General features: G+C 46.5%; 6 protein-coding genes across 6 annotated transcripts; 3 read left to right on the top strand and 3 right to left on the bottom strand.

Annotated features, from left to right (window-relative positions):
* Nucleotides 1-940: 940 nt before the first annotated feature.
* Nucleotides 941-3760, top strand: M430DRAFT_60694 (hypothetical protein; the record flags this gene model as incomplete). The annotated part of the gene is made up of 2 exons (XM_024868873.1): nucleotides 941-974; nucleotides 1092-3760. 2 exons carry the CDS (start codon nucleotides 941-943, stop codon nucleotides 3758-3760), a joined length of 2703 nt encoding a protein of 900 aa, XP_024718470.1.
* Nucleotides 3761-4754: 994 nt separating this feature from the next.
* On the top strand, nucleotides 4755-5895 carry M430DRAFT_270252 (hypothetical protein; the record flags this gene model as incomplete). The annotated part of the gene is made up of 2 exons (XM_024865502.1): nucleotides 4755-5680; nucleotides 5855-5895. The coding sequence occupies exons 1-2, from the start codon at nucleotides 4891-4893 to the stop codon at nucleotides 5893-5895; spliced, it is 831 nt and encodes a 276-aa protein (XP_024718469.1). The 5' UTR covers nucleotides 4755-4890.
* A 1484-nt stretch (nucleotides 5896-7379) lies between these two features.
* Nucleotides 7380-8229, bottom strand: M430DRAFT_52767 (hypothetical protein; the record flags this gene model as incomplete). Its single annotated transcript, XM_024868325.1, has 2 exons — nucleotides 7380-8048; nucleotides 8095-8229. The coding sequence occupies 2 exons, from the start codon at nucleotides 8227-8229 to the stop codon at nucleotides 7380-7382; spliced, it is 804 nt and encodes a 267-aa protein (XP_024718468.1).
* Nucleotides 8230-14602: 6373 nt separating this feature from the next.
* M430DRAFT_21550 (hypothetical protein) lies at nucleotides 14603-14944 on the top strand (the record flags this gene model as incomplete). The annotated part of the gene is made up of 1 exon (XM_024864533.1): nucleotides 14603-14944. The coding sequence occupies one exon, from the start codon at nucleotides 14603-14605 to the stop codon at nucleotides 14942-14944; it is 342 nt and encodes a 113-aa protein (XP_024718467.1).
* Nucleotides 14945-17703: 2759 nt separating this feature from the next.
* Nucleotides 17704-19967, bottom strand: M430DRAFT_171504 (hypothetical protein). Its single transcript, XM_024863613.1, has 2 exons — nucleotides 19515-19967; nucleotides 17704-19463 (listed from the first exon to the last, which is right to left on the bottom strand). The coding sequence occupies exons 1-2, from the start codon at nucleotides 19881-19883 to the stop codon at nucleotides 18186-18188; spliced, it is 1647 nt and encodes a 548-aa protein (XP_024718466.1). The 5' UTR covers nucleotides 19884-19967; the 3' UTR covers nucleotides 17704-18185.
* On the bottom strand, nucleotides 19968-20703 carry M430DRAFT_171503 (hypothetical protein). The gene has a single exon (XM_024863612.1). It carries the CDS (start codon nucleotides 20443-20445, stop codon nucleotides 20053-20055), a length of 393 nt encoding a protein of 130 aa, XP_024718465.1. The 5' UTR covers nucleotides 20446-20703; the 3' UTR covers nucleotides 19968-20052.
* Nucleotides 20704-21278: the final 575 nt, after the last annotated feature.

Raw genomic sequence — 21278 nt, 5'->3', positions numbered from 1 at the left:
TCTTACGCCCAGCTTCTGGCGTCTATTGGCGGTGGATCTGATATCATCTACTCCAGAATACTGTGTGATTATCCGTTTCAACTTGACGCTGCAGGCGGCATAATATAGGCACAAGAGCATATCAAAAAGTTCCAGAGCATCCCAAATCGAGATCTATACCAAACAGATTCCTAGTTCTCTCCATAATGTTCTAAGTCGATTGTTGAACTCGCCGAATACTCCAGAGAACAACATCCGAGAACTTTGGAATCATCCGGCCACCTCTGGACGTCGCTCGGGCAGCAAATTCAGCTGAAGGATCCCTGGTCCATGTGGTGTTATACAGAGTATGGTTGTGCCTTGCGTGACTTTCAGCCCATAACCGCCGATGGGCTGGTGGGCTTGAAGTAGGCTATATACCATTACCTGCTCCTGGTAGGACAGACATTGGCATTGGAAATCGCTTCTGGGATGCTATATATTGGGACTGTGATGTCTATGAGGTTGGCTCCATTTGTGTCACTGGGATATTGCATTTCTATAGCGTATTGCTGAACTAAAAGGTGATATTACTTCTTTTTGTATGCAAGGTCAGCTTCCCTAAATGTTATTTTCAACACAATTGCGTAAATAGCGGCCTCAGCCACGGCTTAAAGTGAATATTTTCTGTGGCTTGATATCAACGCGCTTCTTTCTCAATCATATTCTCGCGTATCTTAACTTCGACAACTTGGGAATTATGCCATAACAGTCCGTTGGTTCTTTGTTTGCTGGCCTCACACTACAAGTAGCCAGTATTCGATCCCAGATTTTGGTGGTCGCGTCGACAGTCTCTACTTGTCTTTAGTTTCCATCAAGGATCAAGACGTACGCAGGTTAACTCACGAAACGATATTACCGTCATTCCTTTTCGATCTACTCTATCCGTTCTCTGTCATAATCTTCTTTTCCTCGTGTGAAAATGGTTTCTAGTCGTCACCGAGTTTCACGGCCAGGTAAGCACACCCCGCGCCGAGCTGACTTCGATCTATTATCGCGTCGTAACTTCCTCCTCTCCCCTATCCGTTGTTATTTCGTTCGTCCAACTTGCTAAAACGGACACAATGAGACAGGTCCTCATTCTCACAAGGTCTCTACGCGGCGCCATAGGACGCAGCAGCTCAGGCCACAAGGGATTTATCACCATATCAACATTCAGCGAGCACCCGACGAGGAGGAGGTCGTGGACCCTAATACCGAGACTGTGGAAGACTTTGTCCTCAAGGACTCCATACAAACAGAGATCGAAGATCAATTGCTATACGCGATAAAGCCACCTTCCGCTACAGAAGCCCCGACTCGACCTCACTCATTTGCTGAAGCAGTCATGTCGACGCGCCGTGGTCGATCTAATCGCGTCGACGATGGTTCTGATGCTACTCTTGCCGGACCCGTAAGCCTCGAGTCTCTTGGGCCTTTCAAGTATACATTCAAGAAGAAAAAGGTTTCCAAGTGGGCGCCGTTCGATCTGGGGGCCACTGACAGTGCGAGCGAGGAGGGAAGCGTTGCGGAGGCGGGACCGGTCTCGAGGGCAGCTTCGCCAAGCTCACAGATTCCTGGAGCCGCATCTACGTTTACATCGACATCTTCCTTCATAACACGACTACCTCCCCATCCAGCTCCAACTTCACCAATTCCATCTCTCGAACAGAGCAATTCGGCCACTTCATTCACTACTCCGGACAAAGTCACGCGTTACATTGGTGCACCGCATACCCCAACCGACCCAGATCCGACTCCAACGCAAGCACGCTTCGATTTGGCTGCACTGAGTCTTCGTGACCTGGGTGGTGATGCTGTAAATCGAGCGTCTCCAGATTACACTGACTCCGGCGTCTCCGATACTGAATCTACAAGGCTCCGGACTGAAGAAGCCATGGCGAGTTTGACTCAGTCCTTCGGTTCCAACAAGGCTACAAAAGCTGGCGGCGACGATTTCGACGCTCTCGAGTGGGATAACGACCCGGCCGCTCCAGACCAGTCGCCAGAGCCAGTCGCAGCCAACCCACAGCCTCTTGCTTACACCACCGTTGGATCCATTGTCAACCCAAATACCGTTCCTCAATTCACTGCTCCGAACCGGGTCCAGCGTGAGGGTTCTGGCCGGAGATCTTTGTTGCCAATGATGCAGGGTCGTCACCACGATTCCTTCTTCCAGCATCGCGCTCCACCGCCACCATTGAATATGCAGAACTCGATGCAATACACCCAGCAGCTCGCCCATACCCCCAGTCGTTTTAACCTCAATCAAACCCCAACACCAAACCCGTCTCGCTCTTCTCGGCCTATACGTTCACTTCGTCAAACCTCCTCGTTAACCGAACAAGAGAAGAGCGTCCTGACGAAGGTGCAAGGCCCAATGGCTCCGCACATGTTCTCGGGAAATCGCGCAGGCCCCCAAGTTAGATCAGCTCCCTCCGATAAGCTCTTCTCGACGGCTACGGATGCGACATATCTGGTGGATGAGGTGGAATTAGGACGCTCCAACAATCTACAAGGTCAAGCTTCTGTTCAAGGCCTTGAGAAGATGCAGACATTACAGAGACTCGCCAAATTTGATAACCCTATGCGAAATATTGCTCAGAGCCGCCTTTCTGAATTCTCGGTTTCTAAATCGACTGGTCAGACCACAACTCGCAATAACGCAGTATTGACGATCGAAGCATTGCTTCGTGACAAAACCGCGACTCCTACGACCACTTTGGCTAAGGCGGGTACGAATGCCAGCGGGCACGGAGAACTTGATCGTAACTATCAATTTCCCCCTCCAGGATTTACCGGCCCATCAAAAGCTCAAATCAATCCGCTGTTTGGTGCGTACAGTCGATCGACTGCAGAACCCTTGAGAGGTCCCGCCAACCGTCCGGGCTACCCGGCTCCTCTCACTGCTGGACCCCCAGGTCAACGACAATATCAGGGAGCGGCGAACAAGTCAAATACGGTCCACACTGATAACCCATGGGCGTCTGACACGCGAACTTCAGCCTTCAATTCATATGCCGATAATAATGCTCTAACTACTTCGTCATGGGTCGACTCGCACAATATGATGCCCGCGCAACCATTTATAGCCCAGTCTATTGTTCCTCCTCACAATGGTGGAGGTTGCAACTCGAACCTTGTGGATACACTTCCTGTACCTGTCGCTTCTAAGTACTATCCACGAGGCATTCCAACCGACATGACCGGAGCGACTACCCCTCTTCCATACCTCACACAGAGGAAGATGGGCCAGATACCTAATGACCCGGAACCACAAACGATGCAAGAGAAGAAAGCCAAGAAAATGGAAGAACTTGATAACTGGTTCTATGATGGACAAAGACGCTTTGCCACCATGTCAGCAGATGATCATATCAAAGATCTCGAAGAACGTAAACGAGCATGTGCCAACAAGTTTGGACCTATTGGACCACCGGCCAAGAAGAATCTTCCAACTACTAAAAAAGAGCCTTTTACCGCTGAAGATATGAGTAGAATGACCGTCGCTGATGCTGCGGCCCCTCTCCTTGATGCCGCTTTCGGGACACTACTAAGTTATGGAACTAAGATCAAGGCCTCGGATACAGCAAAGGTCCTCAGCAAGTTTGAACCTAGCCCGGCTTGGCAGATTGATGATACCGACAAAGGCAACACTTCATTCTTTGGAGAAGATTGGGGACCGCCACCGAAGAGAGCCGGCAGGGATCCTAGATATCAGTCAACCTTCCACAACCCGCAATCAACCAACTGGGAGAAATAGGTGGTAGATCGGATGCAAGGCGAATTCTCAGATATGCACATGAGAAGATAACAGCTAACTGCTGAATTTTCGTCTCTCCTCATCACCACATACGTGGAATCGATCCGTCCCGAGCTTTGTTGTCGGCAACGAAGATCTTCGTGCTTTTGATTTCTTTCACCTTCCATGGCTGCAGCCCATCCAGCAACTCACCTTTACTGACTTTCATGCCATTAGCTGCTTATTGTAGGAATAGTTACGACGTTTGGTTTTCATCTGCATTGTCTGTATTAGCTTTCAGTTTCTTGCCCCACGCTCAGTTGTTGCTTGCGGAATTACTACTGCTCTTTCAAGTTGCATACCTGATGAGCCGGAGATGCGTATGGGTGATGGATTATGGATTATGATGCATGCATGATAATGATCAGCTAGCTGCCTCCTCGCTTGTGGTGACGTGTGGTGGAGCCTGGAGGCGGTAGCTAGCTAGCTCTTGATACAGAATGGAATTGATTCATTAAATCCGACCAAGCAATTGGAGATATAAATGTGTTCTAGGATCTCACAGCCTCGTTCATCTAATTTTCTAGCCCAATGAGCACTGACTTTGGTTTCCTTTGGTTTCCACCATGCGAGGTTCATTATCTAGATACAGGATCCTTTCAACCGTGGATTTCGATGAAAGTGAATTGCCACCTCTGAAATGTATGTGATGAACCCGAGAGATTTAAATATTGTTGAACATTCCAATTCGCAAATTCGCAAGTCCTCTTCACACGTCATGATCAGTCGTTTGATTGGCCATAGTCAACCTCGCCTTCAAATACAACCACCAAGACCAACCGAGTAAACAATCGAAACACAAAAGCATCAATCGTCTGTCGGGAATTCAAAGCTTGAGCGTCTTGCTTTAGTAGTGCCATGTGTGATAGTCTTGCAGTCAATGAAGTAACCAAACATATAATCCTCGGATTTAATTCGTGTCATATGACCCAAGTGATATCATAGTATGATGTGAGTATATAATTAAGCATTTGCATGGGAGAGATATAGCTCTTTATCCTCCTACCTATTCTTATATTCTGCCCTCTTTAAGAACTAAGCCCATTACTTGAATTGACGACCAGGCTATTTATTACTATCATAATATCAACATGGCCTCGGAATCTGGCCTAATAAGTTCTAATGCATATCTTGAAGATGTGCCAGAAGTGGAAGCTACGTTTCGCTTTACAGACTCTGATAGCCTGAGAAGAACCCTTCGCGAGTTCTCTTACACCACAAGGGATCGTGACGAACTTAGTGACAAGACTGTTCTCGTTACAGAATTCCCGCCCGAGAGCTTCATTATCGACAGTGACGAAGAGTACGAAGAGTCTCCTATCCCAAAATCCTATAAGGCCCTATATCTCGAAGATGTAAGAATCCTCGTCCTCGTCATGCGGGGGCTCCCTCGCGAAGTAGCCAGTCAGCATTTTGGAGTGAAACTCGGTATAAAACTAAATGGCATGAACTGCTTGGAGGAAATTATTCTGACCGGAGGAGCGACACGTGCACTACGTGGTGTTAGAAAAGAGCCAGATGGATCGTGGGGCCCGAGAGGCAAAGAGTACAGCACTTGTGTACTAGAATCAGGGGTTTCGGAGAGCAACCGCGCACTGCAGCGCGATGCCAGGATATGGTTGGAGCACGAAGAATCTCATGTATCGCAAGTGGTCACAATAAAGATTCACCGCGTACGACCAGAGATTGTTTTTAGCGTGTGGAAGGCAACAGAGGAAGAGATATCAACTCAACGTCGCTCATTTTCAGAACAAGAGGTTCTTGTGACACTAACACATGGGCGACTAACGGCAGATGGAAGACTTTGTCTCTCGTTTGAGGAGCTTTTTGAGCGGCCACCACGGCCTGGGACACGAGAGTGCGATATCGTCTTTTCTCCTGGTGAGCTAGGGGGGATAGCTAGGGTAGTGTGGGAAGAAATGGATTTGTACAGTGATGATAATCATAGAATATTATAAACGGCCCAGATACCTTTCTTCCGTCACTCGCCTTGTCTAAGGTTTAAGATATTGCAGTTGTATAATACCTAGCTTTCCATGCTGCTCATGTGTTAAGATTCGCATCTAGTGAAGAAGATAGGAGCGGTGAGAAACTGAGATCGGGAAAATAGAGCCTAGGAACCGAGAATCTACTGCTAACATAACCGCGAGCGGCACAGAAACAAGGGGGTAAGTGTTAGGTCCTGGGAAAGAAAATATCTGATTCTGATTTCCAAGACCTTCGAGCAGAGGCGGTGTTGGATTTATACCTCGAGGTTGGGGAAGCTGCATCAAGTCTTCGGTGCTGCTGCAGCGCACCGGAGAATAGAGGGTATATATTTCGATTTAAACACAACTCTAGCACATACGACCACAGACTGAGGAGAATTGGGCATCCCGTCCGCTCTGCCATACACAAGCCTCAGATCGGCAGATTAGTAGTTGGGTGGGTGACCACCAGCGAATACCTGCTGTTGTATGTTTTTGGGTTTTCTTTTTTTTCCTATTTGTTTCTTTTTACTCCGTACTGTAATGGGTGGTGGGAGCTCTTTTATTGGTGGGTTGTATTTCTAAGATTGAAAGTGCCACCACTGTGGGCATATAGCTAGCTAAGCGAACCCCCATTAATAATAGTGATGTCATGTGACCATTTCCCATCGCTACAGTACTCGTTAGCTTCGCTTAGGTGTTGTTGTCGCGTAGTTGGCCGCTTTTCCTTTTCGCGTTTTCTCGTCCTCCCGTTTAGATATTCTCACCTGGAAAGTGTATATGTATCCAGATGGTGAAATAGCTGTCACATACGACCACAGACTGAGGAGAACTGGGCATCCCGTCCGCTCTGCCATACATAAGCCTCAGATCGGTAGATTAGTAGTTGGGTGGGTGACCACCAGCGAATACCTACTGTTGTATGTTTTTTGTTCTTTTTGGCGCTTCCTTTTTTATTTTTGTCTTCCGGTCTTATGCACCTTGAGATTTTGCTCTCTACTTTTGATGCAGGCTTTTGTTGATCAACTTTCGATTCCTTCTGGCTACGATACCTTTTCAAGCATACTTCGTAACTGAGATGGTTCGGAGATAGCTATCCTGGTTGTCTTTTTTCTTTCTACGGAAGAATTCAGGACACAGTAGTAGCCTGTCCTTGGTCAAAGCGGGAAAATAATGCCGTCAAGATGCTGTAGTCAAGTTTGACCCTTTATCAGTTCTTGTGCTTATATGCTTGATAGGGGAATTCGTATGCTTATGTATAATTACAAAATGATGGAAGGTAAAAGAACTTTTGAACCATCCTGAAACGAAACCAGAGACCAGAAGTCAAAAGATAAAGCCCGCAACCATTACTTTTTGCCAGAGAATATCAATCGCACCATTTCATATTCTTTCCTTCGCTTTATAAAGAATCATCGTCGTCGTCGTCATCATCATCGTCATCATTATGTACCTGCGAGTTTCCACCGCTCTTCACCCAGATTTCGAACGTCTCCTTAGCTGGCCTATCTCCCTTTGCGAGCTCGAATAGTCCATTGATTTTTCTTTTGGCATCTTGCCATATCTGCTCGCTATCGGATCTGTTGAGTACAATCTTATTGTTCCCCCTCCAATTACATGGCAAGATGATGTAGGGAGCGGAGCCATACACGGTACACCTGCGGATGCTTTCTAGAAAGCAGTTCGAAGAATCCGGGCAACGTCAAGCCTTTCAATGTTTTCCGAGGGAGGGCGTTGGAAACGTCGTCGGGAACATTTGCTTGCTTGAAAAGCAAGTAGACAAGACGTGGTTTGCGGAGAGTCGGAGTGTGGTTTGTAGTGCTGGTAGAAGGGGCAGTGACAGGAGGTGCGGCTAGGATTGGTGGAGAATTGAGGTCAGGTTGGTTCTCGAGTGCCGAAGGAGCAGGCCTATTTGTTTCTTGAATTGATGCAATAGAAGGTCCGTGCGGTTCGATAACTACGATTGTCTCTTCGTTTTCCCCATTGCGAGGAAGACCATCATGAGAAAGCTTTGGCAGGCTCTCTGCCTGCGGAGATAGTTGAGACAACAGTGGAGGAGACTGTGCGATTGAATCTGCCGCAGGAGGGCCCATCGCTTGCGAATTCGAGGTGCGATGAGTCTGCCCGTCATTGAGGTTTAAAGGGTTGTATGCATTGACGGTTATTGAGTCTGCGGGTTCGTTTCGAGTTCTAGAAATCATGCTCGCAACTGGCGCACGAAATCTTTCTTTGCCAGTTGTATCGACGATGGTGTTACTCATGGAAGCAGCCTCAGCAGGTGCCTATGATAAAGTTAGAAGGATCTGGGTGTGTCTCTCTTTCTCGTACCTCCATCCAAGTTTCCTCTGGAAAGTAGTCATCGTCATTAAGATCATTGCTCGAGTGAGGTTGATGGTTTGACCGTTGATCCGACGAAAAGGCTGTCTTAGGTCTCTTGGAACGTCTGGTAGCATCATGTGACATGAAATGCTTTGAAGTCTTAGCTTGGAGTCTATTTGTATATGTTGTTCCATCGTCGAGCTTGCCAAACTAGCTGGGCAGCCTGGGCTAGCGGGTGTATCCCAAAAGTCATCGCCGGCTTTACAAGCTTCATGGTGAACATCTGCTCTATCAGAAGAATTTTCATTCTCGTCAGTACCCCTTTGTTCTGCCACCTCCATATTGGCCTTATTCAAGTCAACATAATCCCGAGATAAGAACAGAAGGCCGGAACATACCTTACTGATAGCATTCCTTACGGCCATATACTCTTGCATGCACATCAATTTTGCTAGTGTTTCCCTTATTCTACTTGGCGTCAGTGGATGTTATCTAAATAGTTTTACATAAGACTTACTTGACATCGTCGCGCGGGTATACTGGCCATTCGAACTTGACTGTCTCTGGTGTTTCCAAGAACAACTTGACATTCTGTGTCAAGAAGCTCGAGGCACATTCTAGGACTTGTGGATGGTTATACTCTAATGGGAATTCCGCAGATCCCAAAAGATATTGTCTTTTGAACTCTTCCCGATGTTTCCTCGTTGGGTAACTGAGGCTAGAATGATATCGGGCGTTTTTTTTTTTGTGATCTGAGCCGTATCCCAAGGCTTGGCAGAGCTGACGGACTGTGCCGTAGTTGGGATCTGATACTCCCATATTGTCGAATCTGTTCATCAAGATTTAAAAAATAGAATGAGAGGCAAGTAGTGGAAGAACTATGCGTTATAGCTTTGATGAGATTGATGAGATTGATGAGATTGATGAGATTGATGAGATTGATGAGATTGATGAGATTGATGAGATTGATGAGATTGATGAGATTGATGAGATTGATGAGATTGATGAGATTGATGAGATTGATGAGATTGATGAGATTGATGAGATTGATGAGATTGATGAGATTGATGAGATTGATGAGATAGAAAAGCTCCTCTAGATCATCTACATCTTTATATCTACTGCTTTCACAATCGGGGCATAAATGCTAGTACGACTTGCCAAGGTGCGAGGCACGATGCATCTACTCCAAAAGTTGTTACACCAATACGACTTGCCAAGGTGCGAGGCATAATGCATCTGCTCCGATTAGCCTCCGAATGTTATTGCACCAATAGCGAGAGTGCTGTCTTGGTTTTTTGTCAGCTTGTCAGCCCAGATAATGCAGGAATCGACCAGACTGTCAATCCTAACAAAAGGAAAACTGTCTCCTTTATTTCAGCTGGTCATGAGTCCAACCAATCAATCCAGCAGCAAGACATTCTAGATCTCAAGAAAAAGGAGCCAGAAAAAGCAAAGCCCTCAAAAACCTTGCGGCCCGGGGCTGATCTCTCCGAATATGTCTCGGAGCGCTAATATATTTGAGTTTCAAGGGGACTCGTAAGGGTATGATTTCAAAAGTCCCGCGCAGATGTGGAGGCTGTGTAACATACACGCATGCAGGTGTTTTTCAGCTGTTACAACTTACAACCTAGTCGATGGCTCCATTTTCCTTTTTTAACAGAGGCGGACGCATGCTACCATCCAAAAAGAAAAGGGGTTAGTTTGAAATTAAAAATAAAAAATTTTAAGAAGCTTGCATGACACGTAATAAGAGGACTTCCAGGAATAACGATTACCATTTGTACCTCTGTAAATTATCTCTTGGTTAGCGATTACGACCCTTTCTTTTATTCTGTAAGCGCCTTGCCTCTGCTTTCTGCTCCTACTATTGTGTAGGCGAATTCGAGTTATCCATTTCTCTGCGACGAAAAAGCTACTGCATAGCAAAGAATCAAAAATCAAAGCTTCCTCTTATCTGCTCTTGTCATCTTTAAAACTTAACCGCGGTCTGCGAATACGATGCACACCGCCCCTTATTAGTAGAACACCTTGGATGTACAAGCTTATTATCTCTCTAATCTGGAACCTGGAGGGTAAGGTAAATCACTCTTTGATTGGTCACTTATCGTTGGATCAACACAGTTATTATCGCTTAATTCTATTCCCATGTTCGACAATATACCGTATTCAAGGTAGAAAAGAGACTGTGGCGGGAAGAACAGAAAACAAATAGAACCGATTTTGTCAGCCATCGGGCCTACACAACCCGCTAGTAGGATACCGACTACAGCTCACGGTTGGGTTACCAATCCCATTCTCGTTCCTCTTATTCCGTGTCATCGCCTACCTTCGAAGCTCGCAGTCAAGCAGTGGCACTGAACATTGACCCAAATACTACCTCTCTACAAAGTGAGAGGTTCGGACTGTGGGGGACAACCTTTGCCCGACTCCTATTCTAGCATGGAGTATTTGGAGCGATGCTGCCTGTGGTCCGAGCCGCGCATCACAACAAGATCTATTTGATGAAACAAGAGTCATTGTCTGCATAACAGTCATTTGCACTTCAGCTTAGTGGTCAGTACTAACTGGCCAGCTGCTGATGTCTAATTGTTTCAAAACGTTGAGATGACCAAGTATACAAGAATTACAAGGAAGATTTTCTAGGAAACTAAGCGTCGCAGAAGAGACAGTCAAGATAGCAAAAGAAGGCGACAGAATATATGGTAATGCAATTTTTATTTCCATTGCATAGCCAATGCCACTTCCAGAGCAATAAAGCAGATATTGTCGCCCGACTCGCCTAGGTGTGGGACCTAATCTTGCGATATAAAGTAAGATCCGCTTATCCAACTTGTCTGTATAATTTCGAGAGGTATATCGAAGGCCCTGTTGTGTATGCCAATAACGATTGCCGACAGAAACTAGTAGACGGACGGCCAATGCAACAACCTCCGCAGTGGTCAACCAGAGATCCAAAGTAGAATGGAGAACATTGCCGACAGATCTAGGTTGCTATTTTCGAATAAGTAAGCGACGACAACTGTCGAGAAAAGAGAAGCATTCGCATGCAGATAGTCGTCGAATTCTGCGAGGAGGCGTTAACGGTCTTAGGCACCACTATCGCAGCAGCTTTCCATGACAAATAAAAGCGCCACGCAGCATACAGTAGAATAGCGCAATTGTTGTCATATAGTGGAGTGTAGTAGAGTGATAATGAATGTACGATGCACTGATGCAGTAAGAAAAGAAAGAAAGGAGCACGCGAAAGTTCGACCCTTATTAGATACCTTACGTAAGCAGTAGCGATGCGCTACCTGCTTAGGCCCTCCACTAGTCTCCCGCCAGCCAGGCCTTAGGCAAACTCAGGCTCCAATCTTCAATTTTAGCGTGAAATCCACCAAGCTTCAACTCTCCGATTCGAGTAAAAAATTGAGGAAACTGTAGTCACAGGTCTGGGTAGCTGTGCGTGCTATTTGGCTTTTCAATCGGGGCATTGTGGTGTGAGATATTGTGCGTTGAAGATAGTGTTAAGCGTTCTGTTGCATATCGCAAACCTCGAAATCGGAGCAAGTGGTCTAGCGTGTGGAGTAGCGCCGATACCCCAGAAATTTACTAGGCTATAAAGGGCCTAGGTCCCGCGCGCTGCGTAATCCAGGGCTGGCCAATATTTGAGAATTAAGGATCTGTGCGATGTGCAACAAAACTTGGATTTCATCCGTGACCAACACTACTAAAGCCTAGAACTCTCACATGTCGACATTACGAGCCAATAATAACAACTATAAGAAGTCGAGTGATCTCCAGAGTGAGGGCGAGAGCCAAATTCCCCAAAGTCAGTGCGGGGCGCCGGGAACGCAGAGCCATGGACAGACGATTTATGGTGTCTTATTTAGCAGAATCGGAGGCTCTGCCTTCTTCGGGGATACGTCATGATGTCAGATACTCCACGCATCGACACAGCGATACACGAGCGAGACGTATACACCTGGAATGATGTGCCGCACAGGGGTTTTGAACTTATGAAAGAGGCTAGGGGATATTTAAACATCTTTTACAATTTTTCGAGAAACAAGACTTAGAACGAGAACTAGAGATATTGCTATGTAGCAGCTCTTCCCAGTTCCGGAATCTTGGGTATTAATGTCGCATAAGATCCGAAAGTCAGAAAATATGGTACGCCAAACAAAGCTAGTAGAAGAGACTTCCAACTGGCAGTCTCTCGATGATTACCCACAAGAGATGCTATCACCAACCATGGTAGAGGTACCCCACTTTTCCAAGATATCTTCAAAGCAGGTATAAGGCAAATCATGTTTACAGCGCCAAGAATCGTGTTCAAAGAGTGGAACGGTCCTCAAGACTGATAATCGTAGCGCTCCATAAAGACAAAGTGAGTTCTCCAGATCCAAGTACTCCTATAAGCAAGTACTGTCAAAAACATACGCTATTAAAAGTACTGTGCTAGCATCCAATCAACCATGTCAAAACATAACCTGGAGGCAGCCTTCTTACTGCTTTTGCCAATCCAAACTACACCAGATAGAGTTCAAATCCATCTGACAGCCACAGGAGAAGATACTGGTACACATATGCAAAAGGGCAGTTTGCTCTGATTAACCGGTACTCAAGCAAAAGCGGACAGTAGTGGAGACAAAAGTCGCGTTGATAATGAGCCAGTGTATTATGCTCACCATCCATATCGTATGAGGGACTCGAGAGAGACACAAAATGCTGGTCCTTACAAGAGACAAATCAATGATCTTCCGGATCAATATCAAAGATATTCTCCTACGAGACGACTGCCGAAAAGCAATCTCGTCAAGGTATCAGGCTCACTAAATTTGGTGTCTGATGGCCACCTCAACATTCCTTGATCTCAAAACACCTCGACCATATGAAAATCTGACGCTGTCATCGACAGTAGTTCCAGCGCCATAGGACCACACTAGTTACTGTTACTCAACTTAGCAACTATTCTCCCGACGTCTCGTAATAGCGCCATAACCTTGCCATTCGGTCCTTCAAGATACAGTACCAGTGAATGTCAGACATGTCTCCACGATCTTGGATCTAATGGGCTCCCATAACTGAGGTGCTAGCCAGATTCTTATCCTTTGCTGCAGAGGCAATGGCATTGTACATTCGTGAGCAAAGCAGCCAAGCTTTTGTTATGAAGCCCAGATCTAGAGCACTAGAAGCACATACCGAGTTATCATATCAGGCAAGCTCTACGGCCTGCATTTGAAAAGCCATGTGGTATGATTTTGGCAACCTGTAGGCAACAGCTTCATTGTAAATATTGGTCTCTCAACGCTGCTCGATCAAAGTTAAAAATTGTATAAAACACACCTAGTGTGCATGGTCTTTTGCCAAAAACAAAGCGACTTCTATTCCCCAAGCAAAAGTAACTTGCCACAAATAGTGGAGGTTTGGCCGAGGAGTCTCCAATGGCTTATCCTACTGCAGGAGTTTGGATACTGCAGCACCTGTCATCAGCTGCTCTCCTCCCGCCCTAAAAGTGTGACGAGTCTATTGACTGATGTTAATATGATAGAATCCTGGCAGGATTAAGCCAAGAGGATATTCTTTGGAACTTGAAAGTAAGTGTCCAGGAGATCAAGTCTCGGTTATTTACCGAAATGACCCCTTTTTTCACGAAACGTGACTCCCACCCGGAAGCCTTAATTCCACATCTGAAGAGCTTGGAGACTTGATAGAAACTACAGTAGGAGTATCAATTCAGAATCAGGGATAGAGGATGACCAAAAGCCCTTCACATCGTGGTTCAGATACTGTCCTATAACACATGTGTTATACTAGTCCAGACGTACCGTGCTACTCGAGGATACTCTCCAGTCTGTCCTACCTCAAACACCCAGATTCCCCACGATATGGTATAACACGAAAGTAGGGATGAGTTCGTAACTGGTAGTAGATTGCGTAGCACTGTTGGACTTTTAGTCTCAAGGAAATCTGTTTGTCCACGTAGACATGTATCCCGCATAGATCTCTTCGAGTTTTGTTTTGTTCACCTACCACCTTTTTCTGAGATCCCTCACCTCCACCCTTCCTCCTACCTACCAACAAACAACAACTGAACCCCCCACCACATACACCACAGACAACAGTCACAGCACTGGTAGTTGACTTACAACCTCCAGACGTGTACGCCATCATCTATCACGTTCTAGTACCTGTCTCACTGGGTGCTTCCCTCCTTGAGTGCCTATTTCACTCAAAACAACCAAATTTCCATCAGATCTACTAGATCAGACACCCCAAGCTTCCAAAGGTACAGATCCTGAGATAACGTGTCAATACTTGACTATAGTAAAGGCTAACGACATCACGTTCTAGTACCTGTCTCACTGGGTGCCTCCCTCCTTGAGTGCCTATCTCACTCGAAACGACCAATTTCCATCAGATCTACCAGATCAGACACCCCAATCCTCCAAAGGTACAGATCCTGAGATAACGTGTCAATCCTTGACTATAGTAGAGGCTAACAACATAAAAGGTCTTTCCATCGAGCAAGATGTCAGACAAGATGACAGATGCCGAGGCTCGTGCAAAGGCCGAGAGAGACCGTCCCATTATAGCGAAGCTCACACTTGCTCTGACCGACCGTACAACCATTGAGCAACTCTCTGCCTCCGGTGAAGGAGCCAGAAGAGTTCGACTTCCGGGTATGCTAGCTCGCCAGGCTCGAGCGGCAAAGGAGGAGCGAGAGGCACGCGAGCTTGCTGAGCAGATGGAGAAGGAAGCAAACACCAAGGGAGAGGACGGTAAAGAAGTCAAGGGTGATGACGGAGACGAAACAAAGGAAGAGAAGAAAGGAGATGAGGGAAAGGCAGAGGAGCAGCAGACTTCCGGATGAGGTTTCAGATCCAGCAGACAGATATCCAGCTTGTCACTGTCCAGGACATGGATAGGCTGTTCCGGGGTCTCTTGACCGGCTTGCTTTCAATATAAGCTGCACAGAACTCTATGCATGAAAGAAGGTCTTTGTTCATATTAGCACAACAGCAGAAATAGCCTGGCAATACACAAATCTGCTCCCCCAATCTTGTCACTTGTCTATAACTTATCCGCTGATTGTCTAGATACCGTGTCGAGGTCTCATCATACTGGCCCTTATCTGCAAGCTTCCTACCTATTGGTTTGATGGAATCTCGAGTCGAGACTCTCCTCCATCTACTGCCGTATGACAGGTACACTCAAGGAGAACATTCAGTAAGGCATCATAACAAGAAATAACTTGATCCTTGGACTAACAGAAGATCCTAGCCTTCCAGTCCTTACTCATTGCCTGCAAAGTGTGCAATTACTGCTCTCTGAAATTGCATGTGCACACAAGAGGTCCTACTCGAAGGGAAAAAAAGGCATAGTTCCTACAAGTGCTTTGATGTATGCGCCGTCCCTTACGTCTCTCCGACAGATTCATAATCAGATGCCCATTCAAAAGACAATAACATCTGTCGACTGATACAGCTTCCTGGAATAGGACGACAATAGCGAAGATACACTTGGCACAGCTATAACCGTATAAGCCAAGCAAGTGAACTATAGAAACAGAGAGGATCAGTATCCAGCACAACTTAACAGTGGACTGATATACCAGGCTTGACTGAGAAGAAATATACATACGCATATACTATCAGAGAGCATAAAAGCCAACAGGTGAGTCTTCAGAGTCTGCGTGCAATGCTGTAACTACTAACCAGAGTTAAGCAGTGGCCTCGCAGCAAAGGATACTCATCCATAGTCGCCAGCTTTGGCTCTTCTCGGCTCCCTATTGCAAAGGAACCATTATGATAGCACTTCTAGCTTGTCCTCAATGACCCATAATGCAACATGATGTGCGTGGCATGGGCTAGAATGCAGATAGGCTCCGCAGCCTGGCATGTTTTGGTAGGTACTGACTCCTGAGCCTAGACAACAGATGACAATTGCTTTGAAGCTTGTTTAACATGGTGATATAGTCAGGCATTTTCAAACGGTGGCTCAGTTTGTGAAGGGCGTCATCATCTTGTGCCAAGGCAGCGTGTAAGGTGATGTCGCGGACAAGCAGAAAAGTCGCGGACAAGCAGAAGCGTCGTACTTGGAGTGGCAATCCGTTCTGGTTCTGTCAATCGCACGGATAGAGGAAGCATCACACCAATTGCTGTCAGGAGACTTGATATGTTGAGGTTTGATACATGGACGTTTGGCACAAAGATGTGTTTTGATTCTAAGGCTCTCGATTGAGAGAAATTGAACAGATACGCGAAGGTTAGTTAAAGCCACCTGCCTACGCTAAGGAGAATTAAAGTATCGCTTAAAGGACGCTAAAGTAACCTTAAGCTGTGACACCTTGCACCGCATGCACTTGCCCGACACCAAAAGCTGGCATGTGAATTTGCAGAGCAAGGATATCGCATCTTGACTCTATACTCATTCTCTGGGCTTTGGATTGAGCTTTGCCATATCTTCCGGACTGTCATGCATCTGGGCTGCATGAGTTGAAACTTGACGGTTGACCTGTGTCAATTTAGAGAATTCCCAGTCTAGACTGTCTAGCCACAGCAGTCATTCTTTTTGGGTCTTATTGATAAATACATTGCGGGTCTGATTATTAAGTCAAATGACTTGCAAGTTTGTGTTGTGTCTAATTAGAAAGAAAGTGCTTTAAGTGTGGCTTTACAGCTTTGTTGATTGGGATTGGCTTAAAAGTTGGCCTTGCCTGCCAATTTCGCACCAATTTTTGTCTATCTCTTTTGCCTTAGAGAACAATCGACTAGATCCATAGCTTGGCCTGGTCATCTTCCATCTGATTTTACTTCTGGTTCACCAATTACCCAGACCTCGTTTACTCGGATGTTTCTGGTCTTGATGCAGTAGACTGTAGTTGACAAAATCCTGCTGCATACCGAAGAAATCGCGGATGTAGCCTATCCCTGTAATCTGCACATTACAGTCGTATAGCGGCGCAATAACCACTATTTTCCATTCATGTCAAATGCAACCTAAAGCAGTAATTATAATAATATTTTTTTTCCAACTTTTGCACCAATGGGCAAGGTTCTTTATTACGAAACATTAACTAGGTATCTGGGCAGCGGAAACTATAACAAAGTCTAGAGTACTCTCCTTGACAGCGCCTTTGGGTTTTGAGCACCTGGAGTATAACTCAGAGAAGGCATGTAAACAGTGGCGTCAAAAAGGAAAGAAGGCAAGAAGAACTGGAAGAGAAAAGAAGATAATAATAAACTTCTTTCTCTACTAAATACCTTAAACAGGTACTGTGTGGGAAAAGAAGATGGGAATTCATCTTTAGAAAAAAGATCAAAGAATATGTAGCCCAATGATCAATCACCTTTCGGGGCCGCTTTTCCCTGCTTTCATACTGACCTTTCGTCATTGCTTGAAATGTGCATAGTACGACGACTCGACGAGAGGAGAGGTACACAGCTTTCAAGCATTCCTCCCACTTGTAATACCTCCCAGGGTCCCCACCTATAGAATATCAAGTTCATCACCCACGCTTGTAATAATCCGCGCTTTGCTTATCGACTGATAGGGATGACACATTGACACTTACAGGAACCCGCTGTTCAAGGCAATGTGACAGGAATCCCGTATACACGAAGCAAAGAACACAGGAATATAAGTAGTGTCGTATTCTCGTAGATATTGCCTTGACAGTGCAGTCGTGAGGAGCGTAGGAATCTATCTATGTAAGAGTATCCATGACAATGCAATTATGTAGCGTTCCATTCTACCACTGCTCCTCCTATCCGCTTTCATGTGCACCGAGTAGAAGGACATGCAAACGCAGAACTGACGAGAAACAAACAAATATGCATAACCGCGCACCGAGATTTGACCAATATGCAGAAATTAACAATAACCCAAAGTAGTGTCCAAGTCTACTTTGTCCTGAGTTGAACACCCCGAAGAACGTCAACCGCTATGAAGGAATATCGATTATTTTCCCAGGATTCATAATCCAATATGGATCCAAAGCCTGTTTAATGGATTTCATTACACCAAGGGTGTCATTTCCAAGCTCCATCAGCAATGCCTCCTTCTTCCCGATCCCGATGCCATGCTCACCCTGACTCCCGCATCAGCTCAATTTAAATATGCGTACAAGGGGATGGACTCACAGTGCAGGTTCCTTCCATTTGGAGAGCCCTATTTACCATATTCTTCACACATTTTTCCACCTTCTCCTTCTCCCCCTCAACCGTCGAGTCGTACATAATACTCTCGTGGAAATTCCCATCTCCAATGTGCCCTAAGATGCTCGCAAATAATCCTAGATCGTCCATCTCCTTCTTGCTGACCTCGATGATATCAGCCAACCTTGAGAACGGTACTGCAACATCCGTGCTCCAGACCTCACTACCCTCCTTCCTCAAGGCCAGCATCGACCAGAGACTCTCTTTTCGCGCAGACCAGAGAAGCTTTTGCTCCTTTGCATCCTTGGCAAATTCAAAGTCTCCACCTTTGTGGGCCTTTGCAATTGCTGACACCATAGCTATATTCTCCTTAACAGAAGCTTTCGTTCCACTAAACTTGAAGAAGAGAGTCGGCAACTCTTTCCATTTTCTTGGCGCCGTTGACCCTGACAAGTTGACAACTTTCATCTGGACCTCATCCATAATCTCCATAGCTGCAACCTGTATACCAGCCCTCATAACCCCGGCGGCAGCTGACGCCGCATCTCGGATTGTAGGGAACGTGACGACAGCAACCGAGTATTCTTGTGGCACTACCGCGAGCTTCAGAGTGATCTCGGTCACCAAACCGAGTGTACCTTCTGACCCTACAAAGAGACTATTGAGATTATATCCAGCTGAGCTTTTTCTCGGACGACGCTTGGTCTTGATGATAGTACCATCTGCAAGAACAACAGTGAGATTGATTACCCAGTCCTTCATGGTACCATAGCGAACAGCATTAGTCCCAGAGCAGTTCGTTCCCACCATTCCCCCTATTCTTGCACTGGGACCGGGGTCGACAGGGAAAAAGAGTCCGGACTGGCGTTTGGCCAACTCCTCATTCAATTCCATCCAAGAAACAGAGGGCTGGACGACAATATCCATATCCTCCTGATTGAATTGCAGAATCTGGTCCATGAATGCGAAATCGACGGAAATGCCCCCATAAGGGGCTGAGAAGTTGCCTTCGAGACTGGATCCTCCGGAGAAAGGGATGATGGGTACTCGATATTTGTAGCAGATTTTGGCAATTTGAGATACTTCCTCCGTAGACCTTGGATACGCTACTGCGACGGGGAGACTATCGACGTTGGTTGAGGACCATTCTGAATAACCGTGAGCTTTCAGGTCTTCAGGATCGGTCGAGATGGTATCCTCATTCCCTATCGCTTGACGGATTTCCTTGATGGCCTAGTACAATTCAGTAAATGATTGGATAACATGTTCTCGGTGACCGCTTACAGCTTCCATGTCGTTGAGATTGGCATATTTTGGCTGGCCGCCAAACTTGGCGGGATTTGAATAATCCTTCTCTTTCACCCTCCCCAACTGCGACTGCACTGTAGCAATATAGTAAGTCAGACATCCCGCCGCTGCAACCAGACTCAGGACTTGAAATGTAGTCCATCTGCTCGCTGCCGCTCTCACGGCAGGTTTGCCTTTGCCCTGCCCACGCGAGACGGCTGATGCGTCTGAGCTGCTCCATCGACACCTCGATATCGAGTTGCTCGTCCACGGCGGGGTAATACGACACGGGCTCGGCTGAAGAGACCTGGAAGCGAGGAACCTGGCCGCCCTCGGGACCTTCTGGGCCGACATGCAGAGGGACATGTTCCGTGGCAGGGATTGCAAGGGTTCCTGTAATGCTACTCGACTTTCCGTAGATCTAGATCGACTCTGCGCATATACTGTCTCTCCGGGAAGTCCTGACGGGTTTCTCTGAATGGCCTCAGCTACAGAGGCCGCGGCTCGCTCTTGGAGAGGCAAAGGGATGGCGGTGTTATATCAAGACAAGAGAGAGGGGAAGCACAAGGCTATAACAACAAAGAAGCGGGGCAAGAAGAGCAGAAGGGCAGATCTTATTAGAGCAGCGGAGGGAGGCAGAGTGGAGTAGCGGAGTTGCAGCATAATAGGTACAGCACGAAGTAGCGGCAATGACAACAAAACCACCACCGCCGCCCGCTCTGAGACAGACTATCCTGGGAGGGATCGTATTGTGTACAGCAAGGCACGACTCTCGTCTTAAGTATGTGTTTTTGATGGATCCAGCATGGCACAGATGGATACGCATTGTGCCCATACTGCGTACATGGTACATGGTACATGGTACATGTGAAGTACACACGAAGCACGGCGGCGATGGCGAAAGCCTTTCTGCCAGAGGCGCCTCCATTCATTCGTCACTGGACGAAGGAGATGGATGGTTCATCCCACTTTCTTCTCTTCAACAACTGACAATCGATTGACACCCGAGTCAAGCCGTTTAAAGGCCGTGACACCCCACGCGACGCCGCATGTAAAAGGTTCCTCGGGCCTGTCACTGCTAGATTCTCCGTACAGATTATCTATGCGCAGTTCGATTGACGGCGACCTCCACTTTTTCACCGAACTCGTCACGAACGCAGTGTATGGCCCAGACCATGTCTTCTTATTGATTAAACGCATTTTTTTTTATGTCGGATTCGCATTGGTGTTTTGGGGGCCGTGAAATCAATTAATTCATCTGTGAAGTTTCTCCTTTTTCTTTTTCCAAAGCCATCGCATCATCTCTACCCGGCAAAATTCTGAAGAGCACGAGGCCTCTCCCCATGATCTGCGTGTACCTGCTGAAGAGAGGGGTGATCCTCGTGACGGCAAAAGACAAGGATAATAGGATGGGGGTTGTTGTATTGTGTATGGGCAGTGTTGGTTGTATTGGTTTGTATGCCAGATTCATTGCTTGGCCTCATTAATAATCATTCCCGTGTGGGTGGAAGGCGGGCATAAGAGATCCCCTCACTTCGCTCTACCTTCCGCCGAGTGGGATGGAAGGTATGGTTATCTTCAAGGTATTGTATGTTCATCACGCATACAGGCAGAGGGCTCAGGCTCAGGCTCAGTGTCTTGGATTTGGAATCATTGCTTTGCTTTACATTTCATGGTATTGGTTCATTTTCCTATCTGCATTCCCCTTGTGAATGTTCCAGCAAAGAAAGCCCAAATACTCCATACCGGAATCATCTCAAA

The sequence above is a fragment of the Amorphotheca resinae genome (genome assembly GCF_003019875.1).
Source record: "Amorphotheca resinae ATCC 22711 unplaced genomic scaffold M430scaffold_10, whole genome shotgun sequence".
In the NCBI taxonomy this organism is placed as follows: Eukaryota; Fungi; Ascomycota; class Leotiomycetes; order Helotiales; family Amorphothecaceae; genus Amorphotheca; species Amorphotheca resinae.
The sequence above is the reverse complement of the archived record's forward strand: the minus strand, read 5'-3'. Positions and strand labels throughout refer to the sequence as shown.